Source organism: Aphidius gifuensis, linkage group LG2 (assembly GCF_014905175.1).
Source record: "Aphidius gifuensis isolate YNYX2018 linkage group LG2, ASM1490517v1, whole genome shotgun sequence".
Lineage (NCBI taxonomy): Eukaryota > Metazoa > Arthropoda > Insecta > Hymenoptera > Braconidae > Aphidius > Aphidius gifuensis.
Window position 1 is genome coordinate 26,989,372 of NC_057789.1, and position 25,467 is coordinate 27,014,838.

The following is a 25,467-nucleotide window of genomic DNA, read 5'->3' on the forward strand; positions in this document are numbered from 1 at the left end:
ATTAGCCATTCAATTGTAGCAATAGATTGATTATTGTCATAAAATATAAAATCAGTCGAATGGCCTTCATCATCTTCAACTACAAAAGTACATTGTTTTATCTCGCTCCCTCGTTTTGCTGAAGATATTTTTATTATTGTAAATTCATCTAATTGAGGAAATCTCTCACGAGTATATTCTGTATAAAATATAATATTAAATTGTATTATTATAATAAGTTTATAAATTACTGATTTTACTTAATAAAATTACTCACCACATTTTACGTAATTTAATTGTATGAATAACAAGAACAATGTAAAAAAACAAAAAATCTTCATATTGATGTCACAGTTGAACTCGTCAATTTTTTTTATTTCGATTTAATAAAATAGTCGTTCACATGAACAAACTCAGGCAAATACTGGTATCGTTACTAATGATCTCAACTTTTGCATGAGAAATAAAATGAAAATAACAACAAACTTTCGATTGAAAAACAAATCCATTAGCAGTATCAATGACATCAATGCCAAAATATATTTATAACACAGATTTATTATTTTTAAAAAATAGAACAAATTTCAAATCATAATTAAGGTATTTTTATTTATTATTTTTAAATTTACAATATTAATTTTTACAGCGTTTTAATATAATGGATTTTGTGTTTCATATGTTTCGATTAATTCAATTTTTGTACAAATTGATCTAGAGATAAATTTAAGCTTGAAAAAACAGTCATTATATGTTTCTTCAATATACCATTTTGAATATAGATATTTTTTTTGAAAAATATTTGTTATCTTTTCTGGTATTATAACGAATGAACAACTATTATCATTGTCACCAGTATACACTAGCCAATTTTCTGTAATGATATTTTTATCAGCATCATATAGTTCGAAAAACGTAGGATGGCCTTGTTCGTGTTGTACTATAAAAGTACATGTTGTTATTTCGTATGTTCGTTGGGGTGAAGATATTTTTATTATTGTAAATTCATCTAATTGAGGAAATCTCTCACGAGTATATTCTGTATAAAATATAATATTAAATTGTATTATTATACGTTTATAAATTACTGATTTTACTTAATAAAATTACTTACCGCATTTTACGTAATTTAATTGTATAAACAACAAGAACAATATAAAAAAACAAAAAGTCTTCATATTAATGTCCAATATGTCTTATATTTAACAGTATAATTTGTCAATTTTTTTTTATTTCGATTTGATTAAATAGTCGTTACTAATGACCTCAACTTTTGGATGAGAAATAAAATAAAAGTGGAATCAAAAGTTCGATTAAAAAATAAATCCATTAGTATTATCAATAGTATCAATCTCAAAATATATTTATAAACTAGATTTATTATTTTAAAAAAATAGCACAAATTTAAAATCATAATTAAGGTCTTTTTATTGATTTTAGATTTACAATATTAATTTTTAAAATAATTTTTACACTGATTTAATATATTGGATTTTGTGTTTCATATGATTTGATAGATTGTATTTTTGTACAAGATGTTCCAGTGATAGATGGAATCGTGAAAACACAGTCAGCAGATATTTCTTCAATAAACCATTTTTGATATAAAAATTTTTTTTGAAAAATGTTTGTCATCTTTTCTGGTATTATAACAAATGAACAACTTTTACCATTGTCACCAGTATACACTAGCCAATTTTCTGTAATGATATTTCTATCAGCATCATATAGTTTGAAAGACGTAGAATGGCCTTGATCATCTTCTATGATAAAAGTGCATTTTTGCATTTTGTAATTACGTTCTTCTGATGATATTTTTATTATTGTAAATTTATCCAACTCTGGAAATTTCTCACGTGTATATTCTGTATAAAATATAATTTTACTATTTTATTATACGTTTAAAAATTATATAGTTTGTAAAATTACTTACCAGGTGTTACGTAATTTAATTGTATTAATAACAAGCCCAATTTAAGAAAATAAAAAGCCTTCATGGTGATGTCTAATGTGTCCAGTTGTTTAGTGTTCAATATCTCAATTTTTTTAATTTTATTTTGATGAAATGGTTGTTCACGTTAGCAAACTCAAGCAAATGCTGCTACTAATGACCTCAATAAAAATAAAAATGGCATCAAACGCTCGATTAAAAAATAAATTCATCAGCAGTATCATATATATTCAGTTCACTTGTCTCAGCTTTTGATGAAAAATATAAAAATAATATCTGCCTCTGATTTTAGATTATTTTTTACAAAAAAATAAACTCATTAAGCCAAATCAATTTAAAAAATATTTGTCAATTGGTTTATCTTTCGTTTAAAAAAAAACAGAAAATAATATTTCAAAATCAAGTTGACTTCAAATAAAATACAAACTGAAATTAAAAAAAATAAATAAATTTTAAATATAAAATACATTGATTATTATAATATTAAATTTTTATTACTCCAAAAATATAAATCAACAATATTAAGTACGAAAAAAAAAAATAATAGAAAAACGAATGAATTAATTATGAAAATAAATATCAAAAAAGAAAAATGAATGTTTTAATATAGAATATAAAAATTAAATTACAAATGACTAGTAATTATTTAAAGAAAAAAATATTAAAAAAGTAAATATCAATTAAATGATAAAATTAACTGGTGTCGGTGTATATTTTTTATTTTTAACAACCAATGCAGTTGGTGCCAAAACATGTGGTTTAGCTGGAAATAATCTTCCAGCAATATCAATATGATACACTGCACTTGGATCCATAATATAATCAGTTGTAACTTTAATTTTCATTGAGTATTTATGATTTTTAGTTTCAGGTCTACTTATAAAACCAAGACCAACAAGTTTATCAACAGTAAAACCATATCCACATGATGTTAATGTACCAACAAATTCATTATTTCTATAAACAGGTTCACCTCCCCATGCCCATACATCTTTATTAACATCAAGATCATTTAAAATGAATAACACAAGCCTCTTATTAACTCCATTTAATTTTTGTTTAACCAATGAATTTTTACCAATAAAAAATGATTTTTGTAAATCAACACTGTGACCAAAACCAGTTTCAAATGGTGTTACAAATGGTGTCAATTCTTCAGCCCAAAATGGTATAAAACGTTCAATTCTCATGAATCTTTGTGTCAAAATACCAACATCTCTGACACCATAATCACGTCCAATATCAATGAGTTTTGAATAAACATGTAGTGCATATTCTGTTGGTATATAAAGACAATAACCAGGTTCACCAGTATGTGTAAATGACATTACCATAACATCAGATGCATATGCAATATTCATAATTTTATATGAAAATGGTTGTAAATTAATATCTGAATTTGTTAACTCTGATAATAATGCTGGTCCTTTTGGTCCAACTACATTAATAACAGTATAATATGATGTTAAATCAGTTAGCCATATTGAATGATCATTTGGTAAATGTTTTGACATCCATTGATATATTCTTGTTTGCTGCAATGTCGGTGATACCATGAAATATGAATTTTCACTTTTTCTAACAAGCATACAATCATTCTCATAGCCACCATGTTCATTTTGCATTCCTGTATGTGTTATACTACCAATTGGTATATTAACATCATTTGATGATAATTTTTGAAGATAATCAACAACTTCAGTATTTTTAGATTTAATTTCAATTTTACAAAATGAACTCATGTCAATTATTCCAACACCTTCACGACATGCTTGAAATTCTTCTTTCATAAAATCAAAAAATTTTGGCTTGTAATAACTACCAGCTGGCATTATTGGTTTTTTTTTTCCAATTTTATATGTTGAATCAAAATATAATGGTCTTTCATATGCCATTTTAATTCCAAATACAGCACCATGATTTTCAAGTACAGAATATAATGGTGAACAACGTAATTTTCTTGCATATTTATATTCACATTGATGAGGATAAAGTATACCATAATTACGACCAACAACTTCTTTTATTCTTTGTTGAAGATAATTTTTATTATTATGTAATTCAAGAAAACGTTGTATGTTAAATGGTAATAATTCTTGTGTTGATTCACCATTTATTAACCATTCAGCAACAGCTTTACCAATTCCACCAGCACCTTTTAATTAAAAATTAAAAAATTAAATATTTTAGTAAAATAATAATCTTGAAGAGTTAATATTACCTTGAACTGAATTTCCATTCATTCCAACAGCAACAAAATAATTTTTAACCTCAGCTGCTTCACCAAGAATCCAACGACCATCTGGTGTAAAATTATCTGGACAATTAATAACAGTTGGTTCACTTAATTCATGTAATATTGGAAATCTATGTTTTATTTTATTCCACAATGGTATCCAATGACTTTTTTCAACCATCAAATGTCTTGCCCAATCACCATGTGGTATATTAAAATTTTCAAAAGCTGGTTTAGCTTCTAGCTCAAACCATCCAGCCATTAATTCACCAGACCATTCACGTACATACGAATGTGCATCATAATCACGTACAATTGGTAAATTGCTACTTAAACATTCTGGTAATGAGCTTGTTATTGCATAAAAATGTTGTGCTGGATATGCGGGTATGTTAACTTGTGGATGACATTTTAATCCTAAATCTCTAGCCCACATACCAGCACAATTAACAAAATATTCACATGTTACATTGCCAAGATTAGTAACAATACTTTTAACACTTTTATCATGTGGATTTGTGTTTACTCTTTTAATATGACAATTTTCAATATAAGTAACACCACCTTTTTTAGCAATATGTGCCAGTGTCATACATACTAGCTTTGGATTAACAATAGCATCATCAGGCACCCATACAGCACCTTCAATATCATCAGTATAAATATTTGGATATAAATTTTTAAGTTTTTTCTTTTCAAGTAATTCACAATGAAGACCAGCTGCTTTATTATATGCCACACGTCTTTGAAGAGCTATAACACGATCTTTAGTTTGTGCCAAATTAATACTTCCACATTGTTTAAATCCAATATCATGTCCATCAGCTTGGAGTTGTTTGTACAGTTCCAAACTGTAGGATATCATTTTACGATGAGCCACTGGTTTAAATAGACCCAGTGTACCAGAACCAAAATTTGATGTACCACTTCCAATTCTATAATTAATTATTAAACCAATTATTTATTTATTAAATATATCTTTGATATTTTTATTAAATGTTTACCCATTTTGTTCCAAAACCAAAACATCATTCCAGCCATTTATAACAAGATGATAAGCAACTGAATTTGCTAATATTCCAGCACCAGCAATGACAATTTGTGAATGTTTTGGAAATCTTTGATTTTGTTTATCTTCATAAAAATAACTGTTACTTATTGCTCTTGTTGTTGATAAATATCTGTAATTGTTATCATTTAATTTCGAGGTTAGAGTGGGGCTTATTTGTTGTGTAATAAAAATTTTTTTTTTTATTTGTTTAATTGATAACACCCCGTGACACTTGTATTCACAATAATTTAATAATCTTAACATGAATAAAGTTTTTTTTTTTATTAATCTTTCGATCAATAAATATTTAATTAATGTCAATTTATAAAATTTAATTTACAATTTTAATGCGTATATAATTATTTTTGTGTTGGTTTTTATTATTGTGCCGGTTTGTTGACAATAATTTAGACACATTATCTAATCTAATCCCCGTTTATTGTAATTAATTAAATATTTTTTAATAATATCATTGTTGAAAAATTATATAAATAAGACATTGATCATTTGTTTTATTTTTAAATAACCTTAAATTACTTTTTTTTTGCTGTTTTTTTTTTTTTTTTAGTTTTTTTTTTTAGCTTTTTCTTGGCACAAAAATTATTTTTAATATTTATTTTATTATTTATAATTTTAATGATACATTATGATTGTTTATATTTTTCAAATTACAATAACAACAGTAACATTGTTTTTTCAATTTTTTAGTTTTAAATTATTATGGATTTTTTTATTTATCATTAGTTGTTTGTCAACATTTATCATGATTGTGGTAAAAAAAACATAGAAAAAAAATTATTGATAATTATAAATAATAGTTTGTTAATTAATAAATGCTAAATATAATGTTGTTTTTATTTTTTATTTAGTATAAAAATGATACAGAGGAGCTCAAAAAAATTGTAAGATGATTTTTCAAATGAATTATTTGTTTATTGATAAATAATCATTGTTAATTAATTTTTTACATTAGATTATTCATGGAGAAAAATCTACTGATGACTCTAGTTCAATAACAGTAAGAATTTTTAATTATTTTTTAGTCTTTACATAATAATTTATTAATAATAAAATTAATAATTTTTAAAAATTTATTCAAGACTTGTCAAAGTGGCCAGAGTTTTCAAAGTCGATTGAAACATCTTTTTGAAGATTTACATGTTAAAGAAACCGATGTAATAAATTTGAATAATTAAAAATTTAGTTAATTAAATGAATAATTAGCTGGATTAAAAATTTACAGTTAAAAAAATCACACAGCCAAATGCAGTGTGCTGAAAAATTGCTAAATTTTATTGAACTCAACAAGACAAATAATGTTGATAGATATAAAAATTTATTAGCAGGATTGAGAAATGATTTTGAAAAAACAGAAAATGAAGTAAGTTAAATGAATAATTAAATTTTATTTAATTTAATTGTAATGGCTGAATGATTTAATTTAAGGTGAAATTTTTACAAAATGAAATAACAAATCTATCAAGACGTCGTGAAATTTTAAAAAATGATGTATCAAAGGTAAATATTGTTTATTTATTTAAACAAATTAATTAATAATTAAATTTATATTTCAAGCAACAAGAAGATTATCAAAAAATGTTGTCAGCATTTAAAAAAGAATTAGAAAATACCGAGGATTCATCGTGTAAGATATTTAAAAATAAATTTCATAAAAATAATTTACTTAAATTTACTCTTTTTTTTTTTTCTCAAGATCATTTGATAAGAAATTTCGAAAATTCAATGACGAAAGATATTCCCATAGCCAAATTATTGCCAAATTTAGTTCAAGATCAAATTAAAATTTAATGAAATTAATAATAAAAAAAATATACATTTTAATTTATTAATAAATTTATTATTTTTTGAAAATAACAAGTTGAAATTATTTTTAAAAATTCATTTGTATTTTATAAATTTCAAGAAGTTGTTTAAAAATCTATTTTCAATTATTACATATATATTTTTTGTGTTGAAATAAAATTTAAAACTCACTGGATTTTTAAAACTCAAGGACAAAGCTCCAATAATAACTCAAACGATCCAAGAGCTTTTTAAAATTATTAAGATGTATATTTTATAATCCACTTGAATCAAGTTAGTCTATCAATGAAATTCAACAATTATTTTAATAATTTCATCTACCTAAAATTACAGTAATTAATATACATGAAATTTCAAGTTGTAAAAGAAAAAAACAAGATTAAAAATTAATTAACAAATTTATAAAATTCAAAAATCATAAAATCTATTTTTACAGTGATTTAAATTTTTTTTAAAAGCGTATGATCGTCAATCAACATGGCGTCATGCAATTGAACAGCTGGTAAATAATTAAAAAAAAAGTTCCACAATAAGTTCATCAGCTGACGATCAAAGCTCCGGCTCATTTGCAATCAAACTAAACATTGTTAAAGAGATAAAAAAAAAACTAAAAGAAGCTTCATTAAGTCCACTAAAAAAATTACATAACTGACTTACTTTTTTTTTTGTTTGTTCAATTGTTATTTTATATAAATAACAATATATTTATTATTTTTTAAATAAATAAAATAATGGCAAGTGTTATGAAGTCATTGAGAGATTCATTGGGTAGTGCAAAAAATATATTAATATTAACTGGAAGTGGTATATCAGCTGAATCTGGTATACCCACATTTCGTGGTGCTGGAGGATTATGGAGAACTTATTTGGCTCAAAGCTTAGCATCATCACGTGCATTTAAATCAGATCCATCACTTGTTTGGGAATTTTATGAATATCGACGTAAAAATGCTAAAAGAGCACAACCAAATAAGGTCAATTAAATAAATAAATAAATATTTCAATTATTTAATTTAATAATAATAAATTTTTTTAATTGATGTTATTATAGGCTCATGATGCAATTGCAAGTTTTGAAAATAGAATGACAAAAGAAGGTAAAAAAGTAACAATTGTAACACAAAATGTTGATGGTCTTCATCAACAAGCTGGATCTAAAAATGTTATTGAATTACATGGTTCATTATTTAAAACAAAATGTACTGTTTGTGAAAATATTGAGGTCAATAACACTGTACCAATATGTCCAGCATTAGCTGGTGACTGGTAATTATTTAATTTACCAATAATTTATCATGAAAAGTTTAATTATTTAAATGATTTTTTAGTTCACCAGATCCAGATGCTGATGCATCAGATATACCAATTGATGATTTACCAAAATGTCAAAAAGCTTCGTGTAAAGGATTATTGAGGCCTCATATTGTTTGGTTTGGTGAATGTCTTGAAGATGAATTGCTAAATGCAGCAGGTTAAAATTTAAATAAATTTATTATTAATACTATTTATGATAATATTAATATTACTATTTTATTTTTACAGAAGATGCAGTTGAAAAATGTGATATATGTCTGGTTATTGGTACATCATTAATTGTTTATCCAGCTGCAATGTTTGCACCAAGAGTATCTGAACGTGGTGTACCTGTTGCTGAATTTAATCTTGAAGAGACTGATAAAACAATTAATTTTCAGTAATTATTATTTATTGTATTGCATAATTTTATTTGTAAATTAATGTATTTAATTATTTTATTTTTTTCTTTTTAAAGGTATCACTTTAAAGGACCATGTACAACAACTGTTCCTGAAGCACTTGCTCCATAAATTTATCCAATGAAACATAGAAAATATAGTTGATAATTTGTGATACTAACTAAATTGATTATTTATTAAAAATCATTTGAGCATTTTGATAGAGTAAATTCTTTTTTTTTTTTTTTGGGTTTTTGCTCAAATTTTTTGATGCTAATAAATTATTTATCAAACTAATTATTTAATAGTTAATAATTTTGAGCATATTTTTTATTCAAATCAACTAATAAAACAGAATATACTTACTTTTGTTAATTTTAATTATTTATTTTTTGTTTAATATTGAAAATTGTTGATTAAATAAAAAAAAAAAGTGAATTTAATTGTCTTGAAAATAATTTAAACTTGAAAAAAAAAAAAAAATAAACTTTCCTTGAAAATTATTATTAATTTTATTGTATTTCAAAAATTCTTTACAATATTTATCATTTTTTTTTTTTTATTGGCATATTATTTTTACATCATCTCTGTCATTATTTGTAAATTTAAAAAAAATATTATTTTAAAAATTATCTTGTTTATACTATTTTATTATAAATTCATGGAAAAAAAAATTAAAAAACAAAGTATAAACTTATAAGGAATGTGCCGAATTTAAAAAATTCTTTACAAAGACATTGTTTATTTAAAAAAAAAAAAAAAATATTCTGATTAATTAATTTACTAGAAAATTATTATTATAAAAAAAAAATCCATCAATCAGTATAAATAAAAGCAAAAAAAAATTAAATTAAATTGTAGTCAGAATTTCTTTTTTTTTTTTTTGCGCTTTTAATTACTCCATCATTATTTTATTTTTTCCCCCATCAGAAACAATTGGTTGATATTTATTTACTCACATTTACTGAACAAGTGCGTTTGTCTATTTTGTGTTTTCGTTTCATAAACTTTCATTATTATATTTCTGGATGAAACGAAAACGTGCAAAAGATTATTATTATCAACGAACAAATCGTGATAATAATTAATCAACAACAAGATTTTAATAATGTGCTTTTATTCAACGACGAACATGTGTGTATTTAATTATTTTTTTACTTTTATTAAATATTTCTTTGATTAGAATTTTTATCTTCAAACTTTAGCTGTTTTTTTTTATTTATTTTTATTTCTAATTATATTTTTTCTTTTTTCTTTCGTTGATGTGTGTCTGTGTTACCAGAAAAAAAAAAAAAAAAAAATTAATTATATTGCTCTGGAAGAACATATGAGATGTCATCCCATGGGTGTCGGTAAAGTCCTTGCTTCAATCTTCTTTGATCCATGTAATGACCAATGAATCCTATACTTCTTCCAAGAACAAACAAACTATTGATGGCACCAATTTCAATATATTCTTGAGCTTCTTCTCTTGTAAAACTACCAGAATTTCTCAACATATCAACAAATGCACAAGCAATAATACCATCAACATTTAATATAAGATTTGGTTTTTTACTTGTTGTTATTTTTTCAACTTCAAGAGCATATTGTACAAGTGGTTTTGCTGGAAAATGTTCAAGTACATATTCTTTAATAAGTTTAACTCTCATATCTGGATTATTAATACTTTTAACACGATGTCCAATTCCCATAATAAGTTTACCCTTTTTTCTAGTATTATTAACAAATTCTTGTGGATGTAAACCAGCATCATATGCTTCTGAAAACATTTTAGCAGCACCATCAAGTGCACCACCAAATCTATCACCAATTGTCAATAAACCAGATACAAGTGAACTAACTAAATCTTTACCAGCACGTGCACATACAATTGTATTATGTGCACCAGATACTGCTGGACCATGATCAGCAGTAAGCATTAATGACATTTCTAAAAATTTACAATATGTTGGTGGTAAACATCTTTGGAACCACAACAATGATACAACACCACCAATACCAACATTTTGTTTTAAAACTTCAGTAACAGGCATACCAGCATATAATAATTCTTGTCCACGTTCATCACATATTGATGTCATAAATGATGCTGGTTTACGTATTAAACCAAGTTCACGTGCCCATGAATAATCCATTGGTACTGTTGGTGGTGGTAATTCTGGTTCTGGTATTATTGTACCATTATTAACAAGACCCTGATAAACATTACCAATTAAATCACCCAATGTATCAAAACTATCTGGCACATATGCACCACTATTTTTTAATGCTAAATTTTTAGCTGATGCTGTTTCTAAATTACTATGTGCTATTGAACCAGCATGACCAAATTGTACTTCTGATTTAAACATACTTGCACATGTACCAATACACCATGCAACAAGTGGTTTTGTTATTTTACCATTTTTTAATGCTTCACATACTTCATACTCTTCAACACCACCAACTTCACCAAGTAAAACAATTAATTTTGCATTATTATTATTTTGATAACGCATTATATGATCCATGAAAGTTGTACCTGGATATCTATCACCACCAATAGCAACACCTTCAATAACACCATTTGATGCTTTTGATATAATATTATTTAATTCATTTGACATACCACCAGATCTTGATACATATGCAACACTACCAGAACGATATAATTTACTGTGTAATATATTATCCATCATACCACCAGTATTACCAATTTTAAAACAACCTGGTTTAACACCACCAACTGTTGCTGGACCAATTATTGTTACATTTTTTTCATTTGCCATTAATATTAATTTACGTGTCATATTTTCTGGTATACCCTCAGCAATTATTGCAATTGTACGTATTTGAGGAAATTGTAATGTTTCAACAGTACTTTCATATGCTGATCTTAATGATGCAAATGTAACCATAACATCAGCATCACTATGTTTTGTCATAGCATCTTTCATTTGTTTATAAACTGGTATTAATATTTCTTTATGTCCCCAATAAAATTTTTGTTTATGATCACCAACAAATGGATATACAACAGCAGCAACTGATGGCATTGATCTTCTACAAACAAAATCAAAATCAAGCATACTTTGTACAGCTCTTGTTTGCATACCCCAAATTATTGCACGTGTAGTATTGCTAAATAATTGTTGTGTTGTTGTTGCTGTTGAAGAATCAGTTGTACATTGTGATTTAATTTTAGGTACTTTAGATGATGATGATGGTGGTGGTGTTGCTGTTGCTGTTGATTGTTCATCAACAGTTGGTGATTTTGGACCAACATCTTGTCCTGATGGTAATAAAAAGTTTGCTGTTGAAAATTCTTGTGCTTCTGGATCTGGTATTGGTTTTTTACCCATTGCCATTGCACAAATTGCAGTCATATGTGTTTCTGGACCAAATACATGTACTGGTATACACAAACGACGACCAACTTCACGAATAATACGTAAACCTTCTTGATAATTTGGACCAGCACGTCTTACAAATATTTTAATATTATGCTCAACAAGTTTTGGTTGAAATTCTTGTAATGCTTTAACAATACCTTTAAATGTTGCAGCAACATTTGTAAAATTAGCAATACCACCACCAATAATAAGTACTTTACCATTATCATGTTTTTCTTTAGTCATTAAACTTAATAATGTTTTAGCATATTCATATGTTTGTTGTTCACTTGGTGCACCAGAATATTCACCATAATTTGCAAGTTCACTTGCACCACCCAAATCACAAATTGTATCAGAATAAATAACAGATGCACCACCACCAGCAACCATTGTCCATATTGTACCTTTTGGATTTAATATTGTTAGCTTTAAACTTGCACCAGATTTTGCATCAAGATCAGCAATATATGCTTCTTCTGGATATGCATCACGTCCAAATGGTGGTGGATAATCAATTTCACCCCATTCTGGACGACATATAAAATCAGCAGTTGTATCTAATTTTGCTGCCAAGTCAAGTATATATATTGATTCATCAGTAACAACAAGTGGATTTATTTCCAAATATGTAAAATATAAATTAACATATAACTTGTAAAGATCTTCAATAAATTCAGCAATAACTAATTTCTTTTTTTCTGGTACATTAGTCAATAATTTTTCAATGATCATTGATACTTTTGGTGCTTCTTGACAAACTGGTATTTCAAGTTTTAATGCTTTTGCATCAACATCACCAATATCAACACCACCCTGATGATGAAAAAGTATTGTGTCTGCTTTACGATGAGAATAAATACAGACATAAGCTTCTTCTTCCTAAAAAAAATACAAACAATATAAATAAATCATTTTTAAATTGATATTTTCTTAAATTTAATTTACAAAACTTACATCTTTATGAGGAATAAATGGTTCAATGATAAATGTTCTTAATTTTCCAGTTGCTTTTTCAACTTTTTGATCTTTATTTATTCTTTCTTCAATCCATTTTTTAGCTGTTGGTAAATCAGTATTAACTTTGATTAAACCAAGCTTACCACGTCTTTTAATTAGCTGATCTGGTTTAACAACTAATTTTTCATTTTTTAACCATGGATTATCATCGACAATTGTATTCCAATTGGTATTTTCATCAATTGGAACAAAACGACATTTTGCTGCTTTTGTACGGTTACCAAGTTTCCTGTTAATCAGGTCTTTTCCTGTAGCCTCGCGAATTGCTTTCGCTGACATTTTTTTATAATAATATTCTGAAAATTAAATTTTAGAAAAAATCTATTAAAATTCATTCATAAAATACAAAAAATAATATTGGACTTTGTTAAATTACTATTATTACTATCAACTACTATGTTAATAATTTTATTCATTTTTTCAAGTAGATCATTATTTATAAGTGCATAAAAAAAAAAAAAAAAAAAGTTGTTTTGAATAATATTATTTATTCATGAATCTTATCAGTCAATTGCATTATTTTCATTTTGTGACATTTGTGATAAAAATAAATTTTAAAAACAACTTGTAATAACAATTGATATAAAAAATAAAAAAATATTTTTTTAAAAGTTTATTTATAGAATATATTTGATGGTTGAAAAATGGAGTTTAATTTTTTTTTTTTTTTGTGATGAAAGACGTGGCCTGACTGCATTCCACCAAGATCAGGCCATTACCGATTTGATACGAAACAAAATTTTAGTTAAAAGAGTGACAAGAGTTCAAAGACCTCACAAGTCCAATTTTATAATAAATATATTTTTTTATTCATTGTTTATTAATATTTTTAATTATCAGCAAAAAAAAAAAACATAACAACTGATGAATTAAAAAAATTTTTTTTTACACTTTTTTAATTTGCATTTAAAACTTCACAAGAATTTTTTTTTTTTTTTTCAATCAACAATTGTCCACTGATTGTAAAGTGTAAAAAATTTTTTTATTTATAACTTTTTTTTGTATTTTAAATAAATAAATGTAAAAAAAAAAAAAAACAAGACATGCACCAATTTATTCGTCAAATTAAATTTAAAGTTACATTAAAAAAAAAAATAAAAAAATAAAATTGCACGTGTAACAGGAAATTGATGAAAAAAAAAAAAAGAATGTAATTACAATAAAATTGAGTAAAAGAAATTATACACGCAAAGAATAACGACCTTAATAAATAATCAGTCAATTTTTTAAATGATAATTTTCGAGTTTAATCAACAACCAACGTCATGACCAATTTTATCAAATAAAAATTATCAAATTAAATAAACAATACAAATGTTTATTAATTAAAAAAAAATTCCAACAATAATATTAACAAATCTACATACTAAATAAATCAAAAAACAAATAAATAATATTTTTTAAATAACACTTTCACCAAGCTCAAAACTTTCACACAAACTTTCCAAATGAAAACTCAAAAAAAAAAAAGTTTAATAATTTTTAAATAAATTTACAAGATAAATTGATAAACGATTAAATATCCAAAAAACTTTCTATCAAAAATATTATAATAATATCCAAAATTTCTTTACAATAATTACCGATTAAAGAAATGAAAAAAATTGATGTTAAAATTTACTCAATAAATATTAACAATTAAATTGACTACTTAAAATTAAAAATAAAATAATTATTTAAATATTTAATAAACAAATAAATAATATAATTTATTTTTTTTAATTTATAAATATTATTGTTTGTTAAGGAGAACCAAAACGGTCAACTGTTTGCTGCAAACTGGAACCAACTGATTACTTCATAACGCTAATTTAACATATGTATATATTATATCTTGGTGTGTGAAATGATGAGGCGAGATATCATACGATTCCGCGTCGTTAATATTTTTTTTTTCGACTTCGCTCGGACAATTTTATTATTATTTCTATTTTTTTTTTTTTTTCTTTTTGTATGAGGCGATCGTCAAATAAACCACGTGGTGATAAACCTTTCTATATTATTATTTTCAATTATTATTTTTTTTTTCTTTTGGCTAGTTAGTGTTATGATTTTGTAATTATTATTATTTTTGATAAGTTGATCATAGAGGGTCAATTATTTAAGTGAGCTGTAATTTTGATTATTTGGAGTGGATAAAACGTGGTGATCTCGTGAATAAGCTCAACTGTTCACGTGAACTTTTTTTGACTGGTGAAAAACAAGTGGTACGATTCTCTATTTTATCTTAGAATATAATATTATATTATAACTTGAGTTTAATATTTTTTAAATGAAGAATTAAGTAGAAATTAATTGATTAAAAAATATGGTAACAGTTAGTTTTTAGTGGATTTTTAATTATTTTTTTTTTTTGACTAAAGAAAGTAGAAATATTTGATTACGACATCAAATACGTATTTTGAAAAATTATAAATTCAAATTGTATACATGCGCAGGTTTATTGTACGCATTCATGACATTGCTTGAATTTTTTTTTTTTTAATTTTAATTGATAAATTTTTAATTATTTGAAATATGAATTTTTGAATATTTTCATAATGTTTAACAAGTTAAATGAACTTTATTTTTTTGTAATTTTTTTTGAGAATTTTAAATAGATACATAAGTCATTAAAAATTTGAAATTTTTATTTTTGAATATTGATTATTATGACGACATTATTGTATTGATTGACCTTCAAAAAAAAAGAGGAAATTTTTTGTTAATTTGGCAAATAATTATTTTTTTTTTACACAAAAAAATATTTTAATTTGTTTTTTTTTTTAAATGCTGATTGTTTATATTGTTATTGATAATAATTAATTTTTTTTTTATTTTTAAGAGTTTTATTTTGTGATAAAAAAAAAAGTTTGTTATTGGGTCAAGATAAAGGTGTGTCAAATACCTGAAGGATCATCAAACTAATATTTTTTTTTCTCATAAATACGTCACGTTTTAATTTGTTAAATCGATAATAATAATAAAAAAAAATCTAATTAACTATGAAAATTATAAAAACACAATTAACTGAGATTATTGTAATTATAAAAATTTATTTTTTATAATTATTATTTAAATATTATCATGGCAAATGACAAAGTAAATAAAAAAAACTTTAGTAACTATTATTATAATTAAAATAAATTATATTATATTTTTCAAGGTAAAGAAAATAATAACAATTTTCTTAACTATATAAAAACTAAATATTTATAATAATAATATTTATTAATAAATATAAACAATTGTTAATTGTTAATTATTATTATTCAATTTCCAACAAAAGAAATTGTTAAATTTTTGAAAATTTAATTTTTAAGAAATTCTTAATTTATTACAATGACCTTGATGATAATTTTTGGCATTAAAGTAATTCAAGACTCATTGATTTACTTCAAATTTAGGTCACGAGGAATTTACCAAAAAAAAATAAATACTAAAAAAAAAAAGAGACAAATTCAAGCCCTCACAAAAAAAAAAAAACGTCAATAAAAATATACTTCAAAGTTATTGATTTGAAAAAAAAAATATTAACATAAAATAAATTATTTATTATTAATAATTATTTATCTAATAGTCATTTGTTTAAATAAAAAAAAGTTATTATTATTAAGTTGATATTAATAGCTTTCAAGAGCTGTAGAAAAATAATTAATTTTTTTCTTTGTTTTGTAATTTTACTGAATATTTGATCTTTATTTAAAATATTGAAAATAATATTTCTTGAATTAGTCTTTGCAATTTTATTATTTATTTATGTTTATAAATATCTCATGAATAATTATAATATATTCAACTTCCGTATTATTATAATGTACATACTATTTTTATATTTTAATAAATTTTTTTTTTTTATTTGACATGTACAAAGCAAGTAATTGTATGAATTAAAATCAATTAAAACCAACATAAATATCAAGTCGTATTTATAATTTGATTATAATTTAAATTGCTTATTAAATATATTTGTTAAAAAAATTAATTTAACAACAAATAACAATATTTTAAAAATACCTGCACCGGTTTGAATTTTTATTTATCCATTAAGGTTATGTCAAGTTATCATTGTAAAGTGTATTTATTAATTGTCATAAAACAAAATTGAAAAAAAAAAAATAATCAAACTGTCAAATTGAGCTAATAATTGTTGAATAAAATAAATACTAAATTTCGAAATCATAAATTTTTTTACATCATTTTGCATGTGATTATTTTTGTTAAATTATTGGCAACAAAATAAATACATTTATATTAAAAAATTATACTCCAAAATATATTAACAATAAGGATTTTAAAAAAAAGATAATTTTTAACTTACGATATCAATAAAGAGTTGACTGATAAAATTATTATCAAATTTTTAGTCGCTCGATTAACAGAAACTGACGCTTTTATGACTCTTTTTTTTTTTTACTTTTATTTGTCGGTTAATTTTGAGGTTAGTCCACAAGATTTATTAGAACAAATAATAGATTTTTATTTTTTTTTCACACAAAAATGCATCAATGGCAAACGCACGCGCGAAAATATCAAACTGATGAAATAAAATATGTTGGAGTTGCTGAGAGTGACGTGGAATTACGTCAGATCGTACGATTTTTTTATTATTATTATGTTTTTTTTTTTTAATTGACCATTAGAAGAGAGAAAAAACTGAAGCTGCCATCTTTGATGTGAAATATAAAAATGTTTTAATTACAGGTGGCCGCCATGACAGTAAAATATTTTGTTTAATTAATTTTGATTAATTTATATTGTTTTTATTATTCTTTTTAGGAAATTGTTGATTAACAATTATCAAATTGTTAATAATAAATTAAAATAATTTATTTTTTGCCTCAAGATTTATTTTATTTTCTTCCACGAAATCATCATCTTACTTTTAATTATTAAAAATTATTAATATTAATATTTATAATGTGTTGAATTTGTTTTTAAAAAGAAAAAATTAATGGAAATATAATTATTTACAATAAATAATATATAACTGTTAAAAAACAGTTGTTTTCAATTTATAATAAAAATTTTTATCAATAACAATATTATTGAATTTTTTTATTTTTAAATCTTGAATTGATTTGACTGTGTTATTATTATTATTATATTAATTAAAAATATATTGTTCAATTAAAAATGCAATTATTTAAATCAAAAGAAAAAAATACTATCAAAAGTATTCAATTAAAAAAAATGAAATAAAAAGTTCTATTAATCTTTGTTCATTATAAGTGAAAGAAAAAAATTATAAAAGATTAAAAATTGAATAATCATTACGAAAATATATATTATATTTTACACTCTTCCTTCTAATTTTGTAATTAAATCATGAACACTTTCAATGACACTGTATATATACGGTCTCTCCATTGGATTTGTTTTCAACATAGTCATAATTAAATTATGCATATCCTAAATAAATAAATAAAAAAAATTATAAATATGAATTATAAACTATAATAGAATAATTAATAATGATTATTACCTCATTGTAAGGTGAATTTTCTGGAAAATCAATGTTGGCATTGATGACAGCAAGAGCAACACTATCACCTCTCTCGTAGACTGGATCAAAAGGTGATTTAAAAAAGCACAACGCATACAAAATACATCCAAGTGACTACATTAAAAAAGGAAAAGGAAAAATACATATTAAACAAATTGATGATTTATGAAAATTATTATAATAATGATGATCAATCAACGTACCCAGATGTCACTTCTTTCATCAATCATACAATAACTCTCGACATTAAATAACTCTGGTGCACGATATGGCATTGAACATCTTTCAGCTGCATTATCCTGCAATGTTTGTGCATCTTGTGCTCCACAAACTTTAACTCTTGCTGGTGCAACTGATCCTAAATCCATAATAATTGGTGTATAACCATCAGCCAATACAATATTTGCTGTTTTTAAATCTCTATGAGCAAGCGGTTCTGGTTTAACTTCATGAAATGCCTTAACGCCTTCACATATTTGTAAAAATATATTTAATATATTAAGAGCACTTAGATGATCATTATTTCTTGATCTTCTATCTAGTTCTTGTGATAGTGTGCCTTTCTGAAATGATTGATAAATCATTTGATGTAAATTAGTAATTTTTTTGATGAAGCTTGTGATTAATTTGATAATTTCTTACATGATAATAGGGTAAAACAAGAAATGATTCACCAGTTTCATTAACAACTGGATCAGGTAATCCTCTATGGGCTGAATCAACACATTCAATGACATTTTGATGCTTTACTATTGAATGATATTCAATTTCTCTAGTAGCAGCCTGTTGATCTTCTGGTCCATGACAAATAATTTTTTTAATTGCATATTTTTTATTTGTAAATGTGTCTTCTACCAAATAAACTGTACTAAAACCTCTGTAATTTAAAAAATAATAATTAATAACTATTAATCAATTTTAATTAATTAAAATATAAATTAACTATTGATTTATCAGTAAGGTTATGTTGATCAACATTAGAATAAATAAATAATTAAATAAATCAAAAGTAAAAAAAAATATAATCAGCACTTTTATTTATTTAAATTTATTTTTTTCAATTTTATTATAACAATATGTAGTTTAATATAAATAATAATATTTTTAAAATTATTTTGTAAACAATAATATTATTATTTACCCATCACCAAGATGTTCCAGCACTCTATATTTATTTGCATTTATTGAAATTATTTCTTTTGAACATAAACAACCCATTTTCATTATTAAACTAAGACCCAAACTGTTCATTTTTTATTATTATTTTTTTATACTCATAGTTATTTATTTTATTATTATTAATTTTAATTGTAAATATTTTTATCAATGAAACGTCATTTTTGGTGTGTCAACACAATGTTTTTTCTCTCTCTCTCTTTCTCTTTCTCCACCAATGGTTGCTTTGCGCGTGTTTTTTCGACAAGGTTAGGTAATTTTTGAATTTCCTTTTTTTTCATTCATCGAAATAAATGATTTTTCGCTAAAAAAAGTTGTTAAAATTATTAAAAATATTTTTTTGTAATTATTTTAAAGTAAGTTTTATTTTTTAAATTATTTTTTTGAATTTGTATTATTATTAAATGAAAATTTTTATTACTTTGTAGATGGTGGGTATTATGATCACCCGATATGAAATATAATATTAAATTGCGGTTAATGTTTTATCATGGTAGAGGTATACATCAACGCAAGCGTACTTATATTTCATCTTGAAGACATTGAATAAAAAAAAAAAATTGTCATTGAGGACAACAGCGAACAGTCAGTGGTCTCGAATTGTTATAACAGCATGCGCATCTATTCCACAAGGCAGTGCTATATCGTCGTCAATCAATAATCAAAAAACACACACTTTTACATATTTAATATTTATATAAATACATGAAAAAAATTATTCATATATATATAAATAATAAAAATCACTTCAACTGGATTTTTTATTTTCCCATTTACTCCATTCAATTCAACTCTCAAGTGACACTGTGTATTGTTCTTTTGTACAGATATTATTAATTGATTCACATTATAAATTTCCACATAAAAAGCCATTTAATAATAATAAAAAAATTTTTAATAATTTTTTTTGTTGTGATATGTATAATTGTAAAATATACAATTTATATTAAAAAGACTGAAAGTGATGTTTATGAATTTATATAATTATTATAATTCACAATAAAATAAATGAAAAAAAAAAAAAAAAAGAATATAAACACACGAGACTAGTTAACAATTCCGGCATTTTATAATTTTTTATTTTTTTCAATTAATATTATTAATTGTGGTGTAAAATTAAAGATATTTTTTTTTTTTAAAAATGATAAAAGAAAATTCACAAAAAACAAATGATGAAAAAAGTTATATATTAGAAGCTGCAAGAAAAAATTTTGAAGATGTAAGTAAAAAAAATTTATTTATTTTTTTGTGGTTATTTTATTTGTTATTTTTTGTTATTATTATTATTTTAGTTTATTTGTTTATGTAATTTGATCTATTTACAAAGGGTATTTTTATTTTTATAATTTTTATTATTACATTTTATTGAAACTAAAAATTATATCAATTTTTTTTTTTATTATTTTATTAATTATTGTTAATTATTGTTTATTAAAATTATTCCATTGTATTTTATCGTTAAATTGAAACATATGGTAATCTGATTTATTACAAGACAAATGAAAATAATTATAACAATTGTTTTGGGGAAGAGAAAAAGTTTAAAAAAATTGATAATTATTATCAACTGTCTGACCTTCTTTATCAATTAGATTAAAATAATAGCAAATTACATGTGTTTATTGGTATTGATAGGAGGACCTTTGTAACACTATTATAAATATTAAAAAATAAATTTAAATAAATGTAAAAATTGTAGAAAAATGTAAAAATTATTTTTGTATAAAAAATTGCAAAAATTATTTTTAAGAAAAACGAATATAAAACCCATTATAATGTTTATTTTTTTTTGATTAATTTTTTTAAATTTTTTTGTCTTACTTTTATCGATACTCACTATTTTTCCTGCACACTTGCACAATTTAAAATCAACAGGGAGGAAGCCTGGGGACCGATGACTCCTACGACGATATGAGACAGCTCGTAAGGGTAAGATAAACGTGTTGTCTCTCCGCGGTTATTACTCTTAAATTAATTTTTTTTTTTTAAATTAATTTAATTATAAAAATTATCAATAATAATTATAAAAAAATTATACACGTAATTAACGTTCAGATGAATTGTAAATAAAACAAAGAAACAAAAATTTATTTAAATTATTCTTTATTTAAAAATGCATTTTAATAATATTTATTATTATTTTTTTGAAATAATAATAATGCAATTATATCTGAACGTTGTCGGTGCTAATGAATGAACTTTGTTTAACTCAATTTGTAAACTAGATTTCGTGCTTATTTTTGAATAACAACTGCTAAATTAAATTTATTTATTTTTGGATGTTATATTTATTTTTTTCGTATGATTGTTTTTTAGATTCTTCATGTTGTTCTTCAGCATTTTCATCAAGAAATTATCATCAAATATTTTAATGAAAATAATATAATGTTAAGCTAATTAAACTTTTATTTTTTTAAAAAATAATATTAATAACTGTATTAAAATTTCAGCTTGTTATTAAAATATTTTTCTTACTGTTTAAATTAATTTGCACGAATGAATTTCTTCCTAATTTAAATATATAAAATATTTCTTCAAAGCTGCATGTCAAATAATTATTATTAAATTCTCAATTTAATTTTTTTTTAAAGCTTAATTATTGTGTTTATTTTTTTTACTATTTTAAAACACTCAATGCAAGCTTTTTTTTAAATAATAATTTAAATAAATTGACAGATAAAATTTGAGCTAAATATTTTATCATGTACTAAAATAAATAATAAATTTAAAATATTTTAATATGATATACGATTAACGTTATATTACGTGAAAAAATTTTTTTATTAAAAATTGGTATGTGGGTCATATTGCAGGAGGAAACAGAAGACTCGGGAAAATTTACAAGTCTTCCCTTGGCAAGTTTCAATTTCATCAATTCAATAATAGGCAGTGGTGTTATTGGTAAATTAAAATTTTATTTCAATAAAGAAAATATTATTTATATTTAAAATAATTATATTTTTCATAGGAATTCCATACGCATTGCATCAATCAGGATTTTTTCTTGGTCTAGTTTTGCTAGTTGTCGTTGCTGTTTTGACTGATTATTCATTGATCCTGATGGTTAGATCAGGACACTTGTGTGGTGAAATGAGCTATCAAGGCCTAATGAGAGCAAGTTTTGGTCGTCCAGGATTTTATATTCTAACATCACTTCAATTTATTTATCCATTCATAGGTAAAATAAAATTAACCACTCTATAAATACAATAAATAATGAAAAATAATATTAATTTAAACAGCAATGGTTTCGTACAATGTCGTTGTTGGTGATACAGTAACAAAAGTATTATTAAGAGTAACTGGAATGTCACCAGATAATATTTTTGGAAGAAGAGAATTTGTTATATTATTTGCAACATTTTGCATAACAATTCCACTTTGTCTTTATAAAAATGTTGCTAGACTTGCTAAAATATCATTTTTATCATTGGTATGTGTTGGATTTATTTTACTTGCAATATTTATCAGAATGAATAACATGACAGAAATTTTGTAAGTATAAATTTTTAAATAAATAAAAAAGCATTCTAATTTTTTTGTTTGTTAACTAATTGAATATTATTACAAATTATTTTTAGACCAAGCAAAGATGATTGGAGTTTTGTATCAATACGTGGTGTTGTACCGTCAATTGGAATAATGGCATTTGCATTTATGTGTCATCATAATACATTTTTAATTTATGGATCAATTGAACGTGCAACACAAGAAAAATGGGATATTGTAACACACTGGTCATTATTTACATCATTTTTAGTTGCATCTGCATTTGGTATTGCTGGATATGCAACATTTAAATCACATGTACAAGGTGATCTCATGGAAAATTATTGTTGGGATGATGATCTTATGAATTTTTCAAGAGTTATGTTTAGTGGAACTATATTATTAACATTTCCAATTGAATGTTTTGTCACGAGAGAAGTAACATATAAAATTTTCATTTAAATTGTGACATTAGTTTATTCATTGTTTTGATAATTATTTTTTGTTTTTCTTCAGGTTATTTTAACAGCAATAAAAGGTACAGATGAAGTTGAAAATCATGACATGTATATTGCTGGTTCAGATCGTCGTCATTTATTTATAACACTGGCAATTATTATAACGGCTTATTTAATATCAATGACAACTGATTGTTTGGGTCTTGTGTTAGAATTAAATGGCATACTTGCAGCAGTACCATTGGCATATGTATTACCAGCACTTTGTTATTTAAAATTAGAAGAAGGACCATTATTTTCATCAAAAAAACTTCCAGCTCTTGGTTTATTTATTGCTGGTTTGGTTGTTGCATTGTCTGGTTTAATGTTAATATTATTTAATGACAGTGGTGATACATCTTGCAAGCATGGAGTTGACATGGAATATTGTAATTCAACAGCAACAACAACAATTAGCTCAATATATTATCCAAAAACAATAATTAATTCAACGACATTAAAAAATTTTATTACAAGTACAAAAATTCCTCAAACAACTGACTTGAAAGTTTAATTTATAAAATATATATATTTAAAAAATAATTACAAGCCAAAGCGTAAATGAAAAATAAATTATTTATAATAATAATAAGCTGAATAAAAATATAAATTTTATTAATTTTTTCAATCACAAAATAGTTTGTGGTTTTCATTGGCTTCTAAATATAATTAATATGTGTGGCTTATATCGCTTTAATAATATTTTTAAAAAATGACTACAATCAAAAAATATTTATAAATGAAAGTCTGCAATTTATTATAAACAAATTAATTATTATTATTAAAATATTAGCAAGCTGACGCACACAACAATAAAAAAGCAATTGAAATGTCTTGCTATTTCTTCCAAGAAATACAATCAATATTATTATTTTTTTTTTTTTTCAATATTTTATTATTGATTAAAGTAATTTTTTTTAATTACAAAAGGTTTATAGAAAGTATATTGGTTTGTTTTTTTTATTTTTTAATTTGAAATTGTCTGTGATTTTTTAATTTTTTTTTTTAGATTTTTTTTGTATTTTATTATTGATGATATAAATTTATTGATTATAAATTTAATTAATTTTGGTAAACATTATTTTTTGAAGTGTTTTAAAACGACGAATCAAATATTAGATGAAAGAATTTTAAAAAATGTTATACTTGATGTAATAAATGTGTATTAATATGATAAATAATTTAAATGAAAAAAAAAAAATTTATGAATGTATATAAATTTAAATTTATCTATTAAATGTTACTCTGATATTGAATTTAAAAAAATTACAATGTTAGAAAATGTGTAGTGCAATTTATATATATACGAGATATAATTTTTTTGAAAAAAATAATTAGTTGATTAATAAAATTGATGAGATTAATGTAATGCGAATTTTTTTCGCAATTTCCTCGACCATTTTTCACTCTGTGATAGATAGTTGTCCAATCAATGAAAAAAAAAAAAAAAACAAAATAAAAACAAAGAGCTAAACAAAAATTAAATTATGATTAATATATAATTAATCAAAAGTTGAATTTATTAACAATAATAAGTATACTGCAAAGTACCTCTAAAAAGGATAAAATTTACGAATGAAAGTTTAATTGTAAACAAAATATAAAAATATTAATAAATAATAATTATTAAATCTCAAATTTTATTTATTTTTAATTTATAAATTATAGCTTTAATAAGTACTTAAAAAAAATTA

General features: G+C 23.4%; 6 protein-coding genes across 8 annotated transcripts; 3 read left to right on the forward strand and 3 right to left on the reverse strand.

Annotated features, from left to right (window-relative positions):
* Positions 1–1,381: 1,381 nt before the first annotated feature.
* Positions 1,382–5,718, reverse strand: LOC122849958 (pyruvate dehydrogenase phosphatase regulatory subunit, mitochondrial-like). Its single transcript, XM_044148899.1, has 4 exons — positions 5,168–5,718; positions 4,149–5,098; positions 1,910–4,082; positions 1,382–1,841 (listed from the first exon to the last, which is right to left on the reverse strand). The coding sequence occupies exons 1-3, from the start codon at positions 5,476–5,478 to the stop codon at positions 2,608–2,610; spliced, it is 2,736 nt and encodes a 911-aa protein (XP_044004834.1). The 5' UTR covers positions 5,479–5,718; the 3' UTR covers positions 1,382–1,841; positions 1,910–2,607.
* LOC122850671 lies at positions 5,576–6,937 on the forward strand. The gene is made up of 8 exons (XM_044149803.1): positions 5,576–5,605; positions 5,923–5,986; positions 6,084–6,116; positions 6,188–6,232; positions 6,315–6,389; positions 6,458–6,595; positions 6,661–6,723; positions 6,929–6,937. Exons 2-8 carry the CDS (start codon positions 5,978–5,980, stop codon positions 6,935–6,937), a joined length of 372 nt encoding a protein of 123 aa, XP_044005738.1. The 5' UTR covers positions 5,576–5,605; positions 5,923–5,977.
* On the forward strand, positions 6,787–9,577 carry LOC122849960 (NAD-dependent protein deacylase-like). The gene is made up of 6 exons (XM_044148902.1): positions 6,787–6,859; positions 7,475–8,012; positions 8,090–8,304; positions 8,367–8,509; positions 8,581–8,731; positions 8,810–9,577. The coding sequence occupies exons 2-6, from the start codon at positions 7,770–7,772 to the stop codon at positions 8,862–8,864; spliced, it is 807 nt and encodes a 268-aa protein (XP_044004837.1). The 5' UTR covers positions 6,787–6,859; positions 7,475–7,769; the 3' UTR covers positions 8,865–9,577.
* Positions 9,578–10,014: 437 nt separating this feature from the next.
* On the reverse strand, positions 10,015–17,689 carry LOC122849959 (ATP-citrate synthase). 2 transcript variants are annotated; one of them, XM_044148900.1, is made up of 3 exons: positions 17,427–17,689; positions 13,064–13,422; positions 10,015–12,988 (listed from the first exon to the last, which is right to left on the reverse strand). In XM_044148900.1, exons 2-3 carry the CDS (start codon positions 13,403–13,405, stop codon positions 10,034–10,036), a joined length of 3,297 nt encoding a protein of 1,098 aa, XP_044004835.1. In that variant the 5' UTR covers positions 13,406–13,422; positions 17,427–17,689; the 3' UTR covers positions 10,015–10,033. The 2 variants fall into 2 exon arrangements, with proteins under 2 accessions (XP_044004835.1, XP_044004836.1); XM_044148901.1 differs by lacking the exon at positions 17,427–17,689 and adding an exon at positions 14,710–14,928.
* Positions 17,690–17,933: 244 nt separating this feature from the next.
* Positions 17,934–20,237, reverse strand: LOC122849962 (serine/threonine-protein kinase 16). The gene is made up of 5 exons (XM_044148905.1): positions 19,753–20,237; positions 19,254–19,488; positions 18,815–19,174; positions 18,591–18,725; positions 17,934–18,517 (listed from the first exon to the last, which is right to left on the reverse strand). The coding sequence occupies exons 1-5, from the start codon at positions 19,860–19,862 to the stop codon at positions 18,401–18,403; spliced, it is 957 nt and encodes a 318-aa protein (XP_044004840.1). The 5' UTR covers positions 19,863–20,237; the 3' UTR covers positions 17,934–18,400.
* Positions 20,238–20,266: 29 nt separating this feature from the next.
* LOC122849961 (putative sodium-coupled neutral amino acid transporter 11) lies at positions 20,267–25,235 on the forward strand. Of its 2 annotated transcripts, XM_044148903.1 has the most exons (7): positions 20,267–21,006; positions 21,663–21,716; positions 22,601–22,688; positions 22,756–22,965; positions 23,030–23,282; positions 23,369–23,714; positions 23,793–25,235. In XM_044148903.1, the coding sequence occupies exons 1-7, from the start codon at positions 20,929–20,931 to the stop codon at positions 24,285–24,287; spliced, it is 1,524 nt and encodes a 507-aa protein (XP_044004838.1). In that variant the 5' UTR covers positions 20,267–20,928; the 3' UTR covers positions 24,288–25,235. The 2 variants fall into 2 exon arrangements, with proteins under 2 accessions (XP_044004838.1, XP_044004839.1); XM_044148904.1 differs by lacking the exon at positions 21,663–21,716 and having other exon boundaries at positions 20,268–21,006.
* The last annotated feature ends 232 nt before the right edge of the window (positions 25,236–25,467 follow it).